General features: G+C 41.2%; 1 protein-coding gene across 18 annotated transcripts in view; it reads left to right on the plus strand.

Moving 5' to 3' along the window:
• The window catches only part of LOC121552070 (receptor-type tyrosine-protein phosphatase kappa), a 188570-nt gene that overhangs the window by 151110 nt on the left and 20970 nt on the right, over nucleotides 1-16490 (plus strand). For 10 of the 18 annotated variants that reach the window (XM_041864742.2, XM_041864741.2, XM_041864747.2 and 7 more), the window contains 7 exons: nucleotides 1689-1890; nucleotides 2910-3015; nucleotides 5192-5465; nucleotides 5699-5735; nucleotides 10447-10582; nucleotides 11863-11898; nucleotides 15389-15418. In XM_041864742.2, the coding sequence (XP_041720676.1) occupies nucleotides 1689-1890; nucleotides 2910-3015; nucleotides 5192-5465; nucleotides 5699-5735; nucleotides 10447-10582; nucleotides 11863-11898; nucleotides 15389-15418 (821 nt within the window). The remainder of the gene's footprint in view (nucleotides 1-1688; nucleotides 1891-2909; nucleotides 3016-5191; nucleotides 5466-5698; nucleotides 5736-10446; nucleotides 10583-11862; nucleotides 11899-15388; nucleotides 15419-16490) is intronic. The other 8 variants (XM_041864749.2, XM_041864753.2, XM_041864760.2 and 5 more) reach the window with 3 other exon arrangements.

The following is a 16490-nucleotide window of genomic DNA, read 5'->3' on the forward strand; positions in this document are numbered from 1 at the left end:
GGTAGGCCTGATCACCGACAACGATGAGACAACCTATAGGGAGGAGGGCAGAGACCTGGCAGTGTGGTGCCAGGACAACAACCTCTCCGTCAACGTGAGCAAGCCAAAGGAGATGATCGTGGCCTACAGGAAAAGTGGTAAAAACTCAACTCGTCGTGTTTGGAGGACAAAGAATGCTGAGTTGCATCCAAAGAACACCATACCTACTGTGAAGCATGTGGGGTGGAAACATCATGCTTTGGGGCTGTTTTTCTGCAAAGGGACCAGGACAACTGATCCGTGTAAAGGAAAGAATGAATGGGGCCATGTATCGTGAGATTTTGAGTGAAAACCTCCTTCCATCAGCAAGGGCATTGAAGATGAAACGTGGCTGGGTCTTTCAGCATGACAATGATCCCAAACACACTGCCCGGGCAACGAAGGAGTGGCTTCGTAAGAAGCATTTCAAGGTCCTGGAGTGGCCTAGCCAGTCTCCAGATCTCAACCCCATAGAAAATCTTTGGAGGGAGTTGAAAGTCTGTGTTGCCCAGCGACAGCCCCAAAACATCACTGCTCTAGAGGAGATCTGCATGGAGGAATGGGCCAAAATACCAGCAACAGTGTGTGAAAACCTTGTGAAGACTTACAGAAAACGTTTGACCTGTGTCATTGCCAACAAAGGGTATATAACAAAGTACTGAGAAACTTTTGTTATTGACCAAATACTTATTTTCCACCATAATTTGCAAATAAATTCATAAAAAATCCTACAATGTGATTTTCTGGATTTTTTTTCCTCATTTTGTCTGTCATAGTTGACATGTACCTATGATGAAAATTACAGGCCTCTCTCATCTTTTTAAGTGGGAGAAATTGCACAATTGGTGGCTGACTAAATACTTTTTTCCCCCACTGTATATACTAGGCGGTGTCAGAGGAAGGCAAAGGATTGTCAAAGACTACAGTCAACCAAGTCATAGACTGTTCTCTCTGCTACCACACAGCAAGCGGTACCGGAGCGCCAAGTCTAGGTCCAAAAGGCTCCTTAACAGCTTCTATTAATCAAATGGCCACCCAGACTATTTACATTGACCCCCCTCGCTTTACCCATACGTACATGTATAAATTACCTCGACTAACCTGTACCCCGGCACATTGACTCGGTACCGGTACCCCCTGTACATAGCCTCGTTATTGTTATTTTATTGTGTTACTTTTTATTTTATTTTTTACTTTAGTTTATTTAGTAAATATCTCTATTTATTGAACTGCGTTGTTGGTTAAGGGCTTGTAAGTAAGCATTTCACAGGAAGGTCTACACCTGTTCGGCGCATGTGACACATTTTTATTTGATTTGATGTAACATGACACACATTCTACATAATGCCATGGGAAGTCACATGCTAAAAAATGTTATCACACATTTTAGTTCAGGCTTACAAGTGTTTCCATATGCATTCCATATGTACCTCAAGTCTTTTGCATGTTTTAAATACAATACACAATGCAGTGAAATCACTCAAAAATCCTCTCATTTGTTTAGCTGTGCTTTGTACTTTGCTAGGTATGTGCATTCCACCTACTTAAACACAGATAAAGTTTGTACCACAGCATAATGTTACAGAAAGTCTATTACCATTCGCTTGAACACTTTTCAACAACTCATTAGGTAAATATTGTATTTCCCTCTCCTCTCCCTCCCCTAACAGATCAGCTACAGTGGTATTCGGTCCTTTGACCCCTCGGTGCCGATAATGCGCCCTCCTTTGATTGTGTCTCTGCCCTGGAACACTTCTCACCACGTCTTCAACCAGCTCCACCCTGGCACCACCTACCAGTTCCTCATACGAGCCAGCACCGTCAAGGGCTTTGGCTCCCCGACCACACTCAATGTCACCACCAACATCTCAGGTACGTTTATTTAACCTTTATTTATCCAGGAAGTCCCATTGAGGTTACAAGGGAAACCTGGCCAAGAGAAACCTCCTTAGTATGGTAGAGTATGTATACAGTATAATGGACATAGTGTTACAGCTACTAGACTATTAGTAGTGCTACCAGAGAAAGTATTGTTTATTAATCAAGTAAAATTAAATTGATGCATAATGTAATTGTTCTCTTAAGAAATTCCTGCCTGTTGCTGTTTTGTTAAAAAGGGTCTGGTAGCGCTGCAGGTCTAGGAAGCGAAGTAACCAGAATGGGGTAACAAAAAATTGGTTGGGTTATGGGTTGGTTCGGTTATCGGTTTTCTGAGCAATTTCTACCATGACACTAAGCACAGCACTGAGATATCTCTCAGTAATGTTAATCGTGTCAGACTCCATTCCGTAATGGAATATCTGGATTCTCTGTACCTGTTGGAGTAATTTTCTCCAGCACACGTTTTTCCCAACTCTAATCTTGTCAGCACTCAACATGCCTTAGACAGGGATGTATTTGGAATCTGTTGAAATGACAGCCTAGGACCTCATTAGATTATAATGCAAACCACATCAATCAAATTTACCAGGTGAATGGAAGCTAAAAGCTTCTCGACATATCCCTTAATGGCAAATGAGGCCAGTAGCCTTTTTTTAAATAAGAGGGACCTGGTGCTTTTTGCGCTATGCGCCTACTTCAAAGAGATGTAATGTACGTAATGTAGATGTAATCACGCAGTTCCTGCGTTTTGGCAAAACTGCTATTGTAAATTTGTTAGGTAGCAATTCCCAGAAGTGTTTTAGAAAACATGTTCCAAGCAGGAGAGAGGTGTTTTTTTACTTTGCAGTGCTATAATAAAGGTCAGCCAAGTTCAAAATTAAACATAATGTGTCCTGATGGAGCATGCCTTTCTCAAGACTTCAACATATTACACCCCATTGCTGACAATCTTCCTCCATCTGTGATTTTGCACTAAATTCTTGTCTGTCTGGTGTGCTTTTTCCCCATAGCCCCAACACTGGAGGAGTATGATGGGTCTGAGGCGTTTCTGAATGAGACGGCCACCACCATCACGGTCCTACTGAAGCCCGCTCAGGCCAAAGGTGCCCCTATCAGGTGAGAGACCTAATGCCTGGCTTTCTTTTAGTCCAAGGGTTCCATCTACATTTTAGTCATTTAGCAGACGCTCTTATCCAGAGCGACTTACAGTTAGTTAGTGCATACATTATTTTATTTATTTTTTATTTTTATTTTTTCATACCCCCTGTGGGAATCGAACCCACAACCCTGGCGTTGCAAACGCCATGCTCTATCAACTGAGCTACATCCCTGCCGGCCATTCCCTCCCCTCCCCTGGACGACGCTGGGCCAATTGTGCGCCGCCCCATGGGTCTCCCGGTCGCGGCCGGCTACGGCAGAGCCTGGATTTGAACCAGGATCTCTAGTGGCACAGCGATGCACTGCGATGCAGTGCCTTAGACCACTGCGCCACTCGGGAGACTAGTCATCTAGTCATTTTAATGAAGGTCATCCATCTGTTTGCCTGACATCTCTGTCAAAAGGTTTGTGTTGTGTCCCTCCCTGTAGCACATCCCACAAATAGAGAGCACAGTACTGGGTAATGTCTACAGAGACTCTGCAGGGAATTTAGATATTCAGGTCCATGGCCCTGCCGATCTCCATTTGATTTGGACATTGTTGGCCTGTGCCTTTTCATTTCCTCTCCCCTATCACAATCGGCAGGGATATGGAGTTGAAGGTACTTGTCATAAAGGGGATTTGGAGAGAACTCTTTGTGCTCAGATTCAGTAAATCACCTATTATGCAACTGGGCCTGGGCTTTGATTGTGAAATTGGAGGGGCTGCGTATAGAAAGGGAAAGGACAGCAGCCCTGAATACAAAACCACCTGACTGCATTTCTTTCTCACATGCACTCACTCAGTAGATGTGGCAGTTGTAGCTAATATGTCACACCCACTTCTAATTTCAATTTTTTTATTTTTTTATTTTTTCTGGAATACAGATTTTGTGTACAGTATAATGTTACAAATATCATAAATATGAATTGCATAGTCAGATACCAAATATGCAATGGAGGGTGGTGTTAGGAAAGTACGAGGAAATATACTACGAATAAGATTGTCATGTTTTTACCAGTTTAAAGGATTTAGGAGCATCAATGAAACAATGATGTGTGTTTTTAAAATAGACAATGATTCAGAATGGGACAGATTGTGGCCTGAGTGCATTATCAAAGGGATCGTTTAATTTGACCCGTTTTGGCAGTGCACCGTAAAACTGGCCAAGCTCTGATGGAAGCCGATTGGCTAATCATGCAGCAGGTCTGTGCAGCGGTAATTTAGAGAGGGTGGATTAAGGTGTGTATGAGAGATTGAGCTATAGCAAGCCTCAGGTCATTTTCCCAGGTAATTTGTAACATTTTGTCATTGACAAGCAATACAGGGTAGAGGAAAGAGCTCGAGCACTCACCCTATTTTGGTGGAAGTGAATTTTGTGTCCATCTGCGCCCGGCATTATGGAGTGTCACTTGCATTTTAGATCTGTGGCGCTTTGTGCTAAAATAGGAGCTATGGAAGGTCAGGGATGTGGAGATGGCTGTCAGGACACTTGGGCGTTAATGGTGAGGGAAGGGTGGACGGGGGGACAGAGACATGCCCCTGGGCAGTCATTACCAAGGGTGGGAGGGGGGTCACACTCTTGGAGCAGAACTAAGGATAGTGAAGTCCAGGAGGGGGCTCTGAGCTGTGGATGCGGAAGGAAGGAAGGTAGGTCTGCCAGGTTTACAGCTCCATGGGTGTGTGAAGGGGCTTCTCCTCGCTCTGCACTGTGTTAATAAGTTGCCCTGGCACTGTGGTTTGTGCGTGTCTCGCCACGTTAACAAAGACCCTCAGGTGGAGAGATGAAGCACAGCAGTGTGACTCTGAAATACAAATGAGAGACCTGACCTGTTTACTCTCACTTGAGGTTCATCAGCTCTCATTCAGTGGGGATTTCTCTACAGCCTCCCAGTCTGAGAGAATGGATTGTTATTAGTTAAAGGCCATGTGCAGATAAATAGGCTCTGGTAGGGATATCAGGGCCTGTAGCGTACGACGTTGCCAAGCCAGGGCTCATTCCAAGAGTTAAGCTCATTTGGCATGCCCTCTCTGTGCCTTGTGAAGTGAGAGATTGCTTTAAGATTAGCCTGCCTATTGTTTGGCTAGCTGACTTTGTTTGCTTGTGTTGTTTTGTGGGGACTGATTGCCTGTGATGTTTTGTACCCCTCCGCAGCGCTTATCAGATCGTGGTGGAGGAGCTGAACCCACATCGCACACGCAGGGAGGCCAGCTCCGTGGACTGCTACCAGGTCCCAGTCCCCTTCCACAGTGCCTCCAGTGGTGGCTCGCCTTATTACTTTGCGGCAGAACTGCCACCAGGGAACCTTCCCGAGCCCTCTCCGTTCACGGTGGGCGACAACAAGACTTACCATGGCTTCTGGAACCCTCCGCTCGCCCCCAGGAAGAACTATAATATCTACTTCCAGGCCGTCAGCAGCGTGGAGAAGGTGAATATACACCACACTTTGTCAGCCAATAGGACACTCTAATGTTCCCTCATTGGGTTATTAGGGTTTTAAATAAGTGTCTTAAAACTGATTTGTGCATTGTGGAGCATTGTTTTCCACTCCACCCCCCTTTGATACCCTACTATTGTTCATTCGTTTCCCTTTTATCTAGTTTGTTCCTGTTTCTCATGTTGCACTCTATTTTTATTATTTTCATTTATTTTCTTTCAAAGGAAACAAAAACACAATGTCTGAGACTTGCAACAAAAGGTAAGACTTTATTCTTTTTGCTTATTTGTACAACAATAAAAGTCCTTCTTGCCCAGTATCAATTAATTGACTGTACATTACAGTTGGATTTCAATCACATTTCTCAGTAGCCAATAAATGGCCACTCTCTTGCGCCGATAAAGAACTGTTACGTGATAATGCATGTGTCACTTTATCTTCCAAGAGAAGTGTCGTGCAGCGAGGATCTGGATTGAGGCGGAATTAAGGAAAGCTTATTTATTTGTGATATTTGCGCTTGTAAAGCACCTTGCTCTGGCGAACAGCTTGTGTCTGTGAGAACAGGGGGCTAGCAGTGGCAATCCTTCTGATTTAACAGACAGAGAGAGCGAGAGCTCACTGGTTTTTATCATAAACCCATGCTGTTGGTTTTTAGTGATTAAATTGATACAATTCATACAGTGCCAGCTCATCCGTGGCGTAAATCGAAGGGAAATAGGTTGGCGATTTATGGACTCTGTCCTCTGGCTTTGCACTATTGAAATTACCTGCATTATAGATTATGGACAACATTTATGCTGAACATGCATTTTCCGAAGTGCATTGGAGTTACTGGCCAAGTTATTCAAGTGCTTATGGTCATGTCTCTGACTACAATGAATTAAATGGCCAGTAAGTTGAGCTTCAGTATCTCATTCAAAAGTTAGTTGGCTAGGCTAAATAGTACAATAGTCCCATCAAGTCATCAGGACATTGAGATCCACCATACTCCAGCAACAACTTTATTTCCACAAGAATGTATGAAAACTAGGAGGTATGAAACTAGCCAAATCCTACAGTTTTTCAGTGGAGAGCTATATGAAGATATTGCTAATGGCAAAACATCTCATGATCTCGGATGTCAGCTAAGGTGGCTGCTAATGCTAATATGCCAGATGTGACTGTACCATGTATTAACTCCATAGTCACCCATCAATAACACTAAGCCTGAAAAAATCATCTTAGCTACATCAGGTTTCTGCTATACTAGGCTTGCTAGGAATGACAAGCTTCCATCTACTACATGACATCACAGATAGATAGAATAGAACAGGTTCCAACATGGAACTCATTATCAGTGATGATGTCACCCCGAAGGGTGTAATACTACCATAGATTAATTTAGCTTTATTTCTATGCTTATCAATTAGACTCATATTTATGCATTTTATTGTTTGTGTGTTTTTCACGTATCCCAGTAATACAGTGCTTAATAATCTGTTAATAATTTTTGAACAGCCAAGCTTAGAAATCAGCCCACATATGCTATTAGATTATCAGATGTGGAAAGTGCTGTATTTATAATCCCTAAACAGCTGGCTATGCATTAACACACCAGGGGTTGGATTTGTTGTGCCTTTCAAAGATCGGAGAGACAGTAATATTGTTTATACTGTACTCTCATATAGACCTTTTTTGTTATTATTACCGGATTTAGCTACGTTTGGTATTCTCCTTCTCCCTGTCATGAAACCGCCGAGCCCTAGTTGATGTGACACTGACAACAAGGGCACACATAATTGTGACACTAATAAAAGTCATCCACAGTTAAGTCACTTCATACTCTAAGAGCGTGTTGATGTGGCCAATGGGTTATCTCTGTCTCTGTCATAGCCATGATTAAACATATTGCACAATTTTTCTATCCTCCCTTAACAATGTTGTTTAGTCCTAACAATAACCTGCCCTTGTCCTGCTCAGAAATTCAATTATCCCAGTGTGTGTCCACTTGGAGTATATGTAGTCTTTGCCCACTTGTGCCGGTCTCACTCAATCACTCACGCTTTCCATCCTTGATACATTAAATGCCAGAAGTGCTCTCATTCTCTGAATTGAAAACCACCTTAATTGCCCTAACTTAATTGGGAATGAAAGTGTTGTTGTTTTTTGGTTGTACTTTTTGTCATTAATTGTTTCAAAAGTGCATTGGCCCGGAGGTTGTCATACCAATCCAGACAGAATTTGATAAGGGCTCCGCCGTGTAGCCCACTATTAGGAATGAAAATAGATTTTCATTTTAAGCAGTGAGTTTTATCTTGGAAATGGTTGTAATCCAATTCCATTTGATTTTCCTCCGGTATTTTTTCATGAATATATCTCATAAACTCTGACAGAAACATAAGTATTCTTGAGGCGAGATGGGGATTATGTCTCAAGCAATACCTTAAAACATTTGACACCGGGCTGCAGAACTGATTAATAACCTTTTAACTGGTGTCAACATCTATTGTGAAACCTGCTCCACTAGCAAGGCTATTGTTTTTCTTGTTGCGCTCGATATTACATTTGTTATAGTGCTCTTGATGGCATAGTCTGGCTGTTGCATGTAAAGCATTGAGTGGATTAGTGTGTGTTATATGCCTATGAGATGATTTAATACTGCTGTTTTACAATCTAGTAAAGAAACAGGAGAAAGAGTGACATATTTATGTGACATCTTCTCTTTGCCCCATAATATTGCTGCAATGATAAGCAACCATTGACAGAAAAACACATAACTCTATTATAGCAATGACTTGGTTAGTTTTTTATCACCATGGGGTCAAGTTCAAGCATACTCTGAGCAGATCCAAACAATCTAGTCTGCTCAGTTAATTTCACAGATCTTTTCCAGAATGTGTTTGAAACTGACTGTAAATACCAGAAAATGGTTTCTGTACCATCATTTTCCTGGGTACAATAGCATGGCTAAAGTGAGGGTGAAAGAGCTGTCAAACAGAGAGAAGGGAGAGGAGCTGTAGGTGTTTAAGTGTTGAAGCCAGCGGCGTGGCCAGTGGATGACAACGTGAGAGACAAGGACAGTTTGTCCTGCTCCTTTGGGACACATGTTCTGTAGATGTCCATTGCCTTCCAACCTGATAGAGAGAGGGAGATATTTGGAGAGGCACACGGGAGTCGGGGGGCTCACTGTCAAGCACAACAGACAGTCCCAAAGGGCCTGCCCCCCTCGCTTCTATAGCCCCCCATACACTGACAGAGATCTGGGTTTAAGCCCCAGAGACGACCTCCTTCCTGCTACATACATCCAGCCTTCTGTTCCTAGATGTGTTTTAGTGGCTGTTAGATATGCTCTCTAAGGTGGTTTCATCCATCCACAACATGTTAGGGATCACTCTGATCACAAATTATGTTTTACGAGCAAAACAGATTAGTTTCAGGAAAAAAGATGGCTATGGGACCACCAAACACTCCAACACAGTCTTTCCAACTGAAATAGTCAGTTCGCTCTATTTGTAAAGGTTATCGCAACCTGCTCACCGAGGGTGGGGGAGGGGGGCAGGGTTGGTAGTGTGGTAGTGGTGGTAGTCTGTCTTAGTATGTGGTCTGAGGAAGATTGTTCTTGCCCCAGGGTGGTGAGTTAGTGAAATACAGAATAGTGGTCCATCTAGTGACACAGATGCCAGCTTGTTGTTTTCTCCCTTGATAGAAACTAGGCAATTGAATTGACCCTGAGGAATAATGGCTTGAGTGCTGGCTGAAGATGGGCTTTGCCCAGGCATACATTTCTGTGCCATTGTATCAGTCTCCGTAAAGACCTTCCGTTTGATCTGTGGATGGATGAGATGGGAGTCGTCGTATCTTCCATTCCTTTCACTGCTAGGAAACTCTACATCTGTTGGTTATCATTCAGCTATTGACATAAAAGGGCTACATTATTATATTAATGAATTACTAGGTTCAGCGTTGTATAGGGATATAATTATCCTTTGACATCATATTTGCCCTGAAGGTCGGAGTGCAGGGGTCAGGAGATATTGGACTTGCATCAAGAAAATACATATATTTTTGAAATTGTACAATGGTCTCAGTCTACTGTAGGAAGGGCATTTCACTAAGTGCTAGGAGACTGTAAAAGGAAGGATTATGCTTTACTTGGGTTTTTATGTATTTTGCATTAGAAAGAGGATTATTGTGTTTGAATATCTCAAAAGCAAAATAACATAATATATCAGAGGCAACAATATCAATGTAGAGATATTTAGATTTTTTTCTCGCTTTTATGATTTGGTACATAGTTTTGTGTTGGTTCACCTTTGACAGTATTTACGTATGCCCCTATTTGTAAACAGTTTAGCAAATAACGTTGTGTACTAGGATATCATATTCGATTCTTTGTTTTATAATGAGTATTCAAACCCAATGCTTTACAGAAGTTAATGGCTTTGAAGATTTTGAAAATATTAAAAGAACGCAGATAGCGAATTTATGCTTGTAATATCTTGTGGGACCATGGGGGTATGAAACATAATTAGAAATTAAATTCTGAAGGCATTTAGAAGAAAACCCAATTTAATCAGGACATTAGTGTGTGTAGAACCAGTGCACAAAGATATTAAACGGTAATGGGACTATGAATGTATTTAAATATGAGGAAGCTATTGGTCTTTGTCTTTTTATGTGTTTGTGCTCAAATCATTGCTGTGACATGAGGTGGTATGGCTCAATCTGGAAGATGTCCTCAGTAAATGGTGAAGTGTATATATCATCATGTGTGATGGGAACACAATGTCTGTGTAGTGGACCACCATCTGGTCAACTGAAATAATCATTATGGTCAAACTTTATGGTCAAACATTATGATCAAAGAAAAGTATAGTTCTGCTGGAAGAGACTCACTTTTGCACTATGCCCTTTCAAGTGTTGTATTTCACGGTCAAAACTACAACAATCGTACACTGTATTAATTTACCTTTGTTTCTAACCTGTCACCTAGGAGCTACAGAGGAACCAGAGGTGATCCCGGACCCAGCCAAGCAGACAGACAGGGTGGTGAAGATCGCTGGCATCAGTGCTGGGGTGCTGGTTTTCATCCTACTGGTGCTGGTGGCCATCCTTCTGGTCAAGAAGAGGTGAGTGGAGCATCGTAAACAGTAAAGACTGTGTTACTTGCTCAATGCAAGCATAGCATACCTACACACATACACACCATTAGAACGCTGTACTCCATCCCATGCCATCAGCATAACCATGACTCACAGTGGAGGCTGGGTCAGGACTATCAGACAGCCTACACAATGAGGGAGGAGAGGGGGGTGAGAGGAGGGATGGGAGAGGGGTGAGAGGAGGAGACAAGAGACTACAGTATTGTATGTTATTGTTTATGGAGTGCCAAGACTATGTGTAACGCTGTTTTACCAGGGTTTGTCATAACAGGGTTTGGTAGAGAGTTGGATTGAGTTTCAAGGGGAGGCAGGCAGAATACTGGACTTGAATTAGATGAGGACCCATAAGGCTTATCTCTCAGAGCAGCACAGTGAATTTAGGAGCATACAGATTTCCCCAGGTTTTCTTAAAATGTTCAGAGAATTTCATCTTTATATCTGAAGTGGCTGATCTGAAAAGCCATGTAACATACCCAGGATTATTTGGCTTTGCTGAATTTTGGAGGTGATGTGAACTCACACAAGTGCATACCAGTGGTGAACAATGCTAATAGACTTTGCTTTGCTGAGAAGTGGAACATTTCTTTGAAGTCTTTGAGAGGTGTCTTATACTTTAATAGGTATTCCGATGTGTTTTACTGTGGTTTTTCACTGCAGCTTATTAAGATTGCTGCTTTTATGCTGTTTTTACAAAAAAAAGTGGACAGCTTTTTGTTGAGGGTTGCATTCAGGATACATACTGTAACAACAATATTGAGCTGTGCTCAGTTTGTGCTTGCCTCAAGTTCATTCATTTTGTCACTCGCTTACCTCATCCCACTCAGTAATGCTTGGAGCTGCTTCATTCAAAACTTATTCAGAATATTGTTTACTGCTTGGTACAGTATAGCTATATGTATCTTTCCTGGCCTTTATTTTGTAGGATTTGACTATGGTGACCATCTAAATTCATCAAAGTCAATAATTGGCTAACTAACAGGTCCCAGCTATTCCTAATAGATAACTACTGATGCAGACAGTGGATTGAGCCTATATTAATTCCTGTGCTATCTAGGATTAACTGTTAGTGGAATTGATTAAGTCCAAGCTCAACATAACATTTTACTCTACTATACTTTTCTGTTAGTATTCATAAACATTTCCCTACTTGGACAAGTTATGGGGGAATGGACTGTATTTTGGAAGGTTATGGGCTAATATACAATCCGAAACCTTTGATGTTGTCTAAATGCTACTTTTCTTTTTAGTCATGGAGGCTTTACTACGAAGAATTGGTCAGTCAGGTGTGTACACACACACACACACACACACGCACGCACACACACACACACACACTTGTTTTACTAACCTTGTAGGGACACACAATTGATTCCCATTCAAAATGATATTTTCCGTAACCCTAACCTTAACCCTAACCTTAACTCCAAAACATCAACTTAACCCTAAACCTAACCTTAACTCCTAAACCTAATTCTAACCCTAACACAAATTCTAACCCTAACCCTTAGAAATATAATTTTTCCTTGTGGGGACTGGCAAAATGTCCCCAGTTGGTCAAATGTTTGTTTGTTTGTTTACTATTCTTGTGAGTACTTCTGGTCCCCACAAGTATAATTAAACATGTCCACACACACACACACACACACACACACACACACACACACACACACACACACACACACACACACACACACACACACTCACACTCAGTTGGGGTCATGCAAAGGAGGCAGGTTGCAGAGATCAGGGTGAGTCTGGGGCCTTGAGAGAGCAAATTATGTCGTGCTGTAATTACTTTGTGATCCTCCTATTGATTTTGTTCAGTTTTTCAGATAAGGTTTTATAATGAACACTGGCAAACTGAACTGTCTCCAGCACCTGTGATGAATGCTTTGGAAAGAAATTGATATTGTTTTAAAGGGAAAAAATAAATAACTTATCCTCAGTCGGAGCACATCTCTACATGCTGATCAGGTTTAGCAGGAACGATGTGTGATGTGTGGAGAGGAGCCGTTACCCTGCACACCCTTTCTCTCTCTTTGTATGACACATGGCACCATCGTGTGGCCATTTAGCAGAATGATTGTTTGAAATTCACCCTATAGAACCCTATTACCATGTACTGTAAGTAAGAATATACTTATTTGTTATCTCACATATTTAACAAAGATTCTGACACCCACATACAATGCATGGGTCATTGATGAAAGCTTTTTCAACCAATGTGTTTTCAGGTTAGATTTACACAGAAGTGAGCTACACAATATCTAATCATCCAGGTTAAACAAACACATCCCAATGAACTTGAATGACATTAGTGCCTATCATCTGTAGGGTTCAGGAGAAGTGTATTTGAATGAGATTGATGAATGAGAGGTGTTTATACACCTGTTCCTGATAGAGATATCTGTAACGTTGTGGTTCTGTTCACAGTGTTGGACAGTCAAGCGGTGCCTGTGACTGCTGATGAGTGAGGATTTCAAATGAATCTTAATTGGCAGAGCATCCTCTGTGTCTCTGTAGATGTTCTGCCAATTAGGGCATCGTTCCTAACGACCACTGCTCATTTACAGCCGTCTCCCTCCTAATTTCCCCTGCCATCCCCCTTCCATACCCCGATCCATAACCTTTCAACTTCAGAGAAATCTCATTCTGCCAAATCTCATTCTGCCACAGGTCATTCCTTAGCTCCATTCTTTCCCCCTCTTTCCCTTCCCTCACGCTTTTTCTCCTCCATTTTCTTCACCGGGTATTTTTGATTTAGTGGAGCTGGTCCAGGCTTGCTTTGTGGAGATAAAAGGAAAAGGTCAGGTTATAAAGTGAGTCTTTTCTCCCTGGTCATGAGTGACAGACATGGGTTGAGTGATAATAACAAAGTTTCCCTTTCTCTGATATTGAAAGAAAGTTACTTTTCATCGATGCTCTTCTGGATCAAAACTAAAGGAGTGACTTTTGAATTATAGTTAAGTATGCTACAGTAAGTCTGGCATATTCAAACCCCTTTGTTCAGTATTACAAACAATTGGTTTGTGTTGGTTTGGTGTTGGTGTACTATTGTAGTTGCACAGTATTTCATGTTTTGTAATAGAATCTATTCCCTGTGGTTTAGAATATTTTTCAGAGAGGTGGGAGGGGGTTCATTTCATTGAATGCTTTTCATATAAGCCATTGGCATTAATTGCAGCGCCTGCTTTTGAGTTTTTGGATGGCTTCCTGGTTTGTAATTTCAGCCTGAAAAAGGACTGGTGTTTGGAGCGATAGGGCACATTGAGTGCTAATGAGCCATAAACTCCTAATCCCATTGGAATGGATTAAAAGTACTGATGGTAATTGAATTCTGAAATATGACTAATGTCCCTTTGTCCCCAAAGTAAAGAGAAAGCTTGTGAAAATCAATAAAATATGGATTTTGTTTTGGAACTAGTTAGCTTAACGTGTTGTGGATGTCTTGAATGTAGTTAATGGTGTTGGTGTAATAGTCAACAAGGTGTAGTAATCAACTAGACATCCTCTCAGTCGGTCTATTCTACAGATAATTAGAGGTCTATTTCTCTCTCTCTCACACACACACTGTGTCTCAATCTCTCTTCCTCTTGTTAGTTGCACCGAGTTTCTTTTCTTCCGAAATCAGGTGACCAGTAGAGTAGAACTCAATGATATACTTAAGCAATAAGGCCCGAGGAGGTGTGGTATATGGCCAATATACCACGGCTAAGGGCTGTTCTTAAGCACGACGCAACGCAGAGTGCATGGACACAGCCTTTAACCGTAGTATATTGGCCATATACCACAAACCCCCGAGGTGCCTTATTGCTATTATAAACTGGTTACCAATGTAATTAGAGCTGTAAAAAAATGTTTTGTCATACCCGTAGTATACGGTCTGATATACCACAGCTGTCAGCCAATCAGCATTCAGGGCTTGAACCACCCAGTTTAATACAAGTTAATGAAGTGGATATTGGAATCTCGTAGTTGCTTTGCACGGAAACAATCGAGGTTGAAGCCAAAACATAAATGCAGTGGCAACATTTGTATGCTTCTTTTATTTTCATTTTACTTGCACACTATCTTCAATTACACATTTATTTTCATTTTCATTTAGGAAAGTTGATATCTGATGATTACATTACAAACACTAGTTACTGAGGAGATCAATACTTATGGGCAAGACACATCTCATTGATCTAATACAATAATGAATCTGTGGTTCCCTTATTGAACTGAACCTATAAAAGATACTGCATCTTTAAAATGGTGGTCCATGACATTGCTTGTTTTCCAGGTAGCAAGAAGCTTGTTCTTTAGTATGGCGCAATTTGTTTTGCAGCTGTGTTTATCCACGATGCTTGTCAATACTTTTCTTTTCATATGTAACACCATAGCCTAAATCTAATGATAATAGTTTTGTGAGTCCATAACACCAACAGTCAATCTTAAGACTGTCTGACTGTCCATGTGAATGAGACAGTATTTAATGCATGACATTAATGATTCCGCCCAATTCCAAATTCAACCAGAACAAAATATGAACTATTTGCATATTTGTAATTAAAATAATTTTCTTGCACACTATCTTCAATTACACTGGAACATAAAACTGCATGCAGCTCAATTTGAATGCATGTAAAAATGAAATTCTAACATTAGGAAGTTAATTCATAGATTTAATTTTGTTGTCTTGCACTTTTTTCTGCTTTTGTTGATCCGACTGATTCACACTTTGCATTCACCAATATTTCTTTATCCTGCTGTCTCTGATTTGCGTACCAGGAGGAGCTACTATTCTTACTCATATTACCTGTAAGTAAACAGACAAACAACAACAACAACAACAAAACAGAAACAAACAAACCCAAAATACAATGAGTGCACTTGTCCTTGATTAGTTATGTAGTGTTTTAAAGATGCAGTATCCTTTTTTCAAGTGAAAACGCATATCGCTCAGAACCAATTGCCATTGCCATTGACTAGCTCAAACATGCTTCGAAACACTCTCCAAACCAAAGTCATGATGACCAAAAGCGGTGTTATTTGAAAAAAGAATGCTGCACTTTGTGTCCTGTGTTCTATCTGTGTGCATGTGGTTGTATGTCAGTAACTCATGTATTTCATCACTCTTCTTCATCTCCTGGGCCTCCTTTATCCATTGAAAGGATATATACGGGGTAAACTGTGTGCCTCTACACGTGCACACTGCTTGTGTTGTATGTCTTAAATATCTCATAAGCCCTTTCCAATTGGTTGCTCTGAATGTTGGTTGCAGAAGGTTTCCTCTTTGGGTTGGTGTAGGTTATTTTTCCGCTGTAGACAGTAGACAATCATCTCCACACTGTGGTGCTTTCCACTTCCTAAGAGCAAAAAAATAATAATCCCCAATCTGTTGTCCTGACAAGTCTGCCGATGCTCTCACATGCGCTCCCATTCGACATGCTTGCCATTTCACCCTCACCTCTGTGAGAGTGATTTTTTATGCTACACAGGCCTCGCATTTACCTCCACACTCCTCTCATTTTTGTATTTCTCACAATCATGTTTCATTTCATACCTAGAAGTGACACTCAATCTCAAGTGAATTCAAGTGAATGAGTCTTTTCAGCATTTCGGAGATGATTCCCCCGATGCAAGATAATTTTGTATGATTTATTTATTTTTCTCTCATGAAAATGAAATATACTGTATCAGCTTCGCAGTGACCATCTTATGCTGGCTTCGGATAGTCCCTTAAAGCGATGTTAGGATATCAAATTTCTTAGCGCTGGGGGACATTTAGCCAATTATATCCTGTTAAATTGGAATAATTGAACAGCTGAAAGTTACCAATAATTACATAAAAATTGTCAATCTGTTTTTCCCAACGGGAAAGAGAGGTATC

The sequence above is a fragment of the Coregonus clupeaformis genome, chromosome 36 (assembly GCF_020615455.1).
Source record: "Coregonus clupeaformis isolate EN_2021a chromosome 36, ASM2061545v1, whole genome shotgun sequence".
In the NCBI taxonomy this organism is placed as follows: Eukaryota; Metazoa; Chordata; class Actinopteri; order Salmoniformes; family Salmonidae; genus Coregonus; species Coregonus clupeaformis.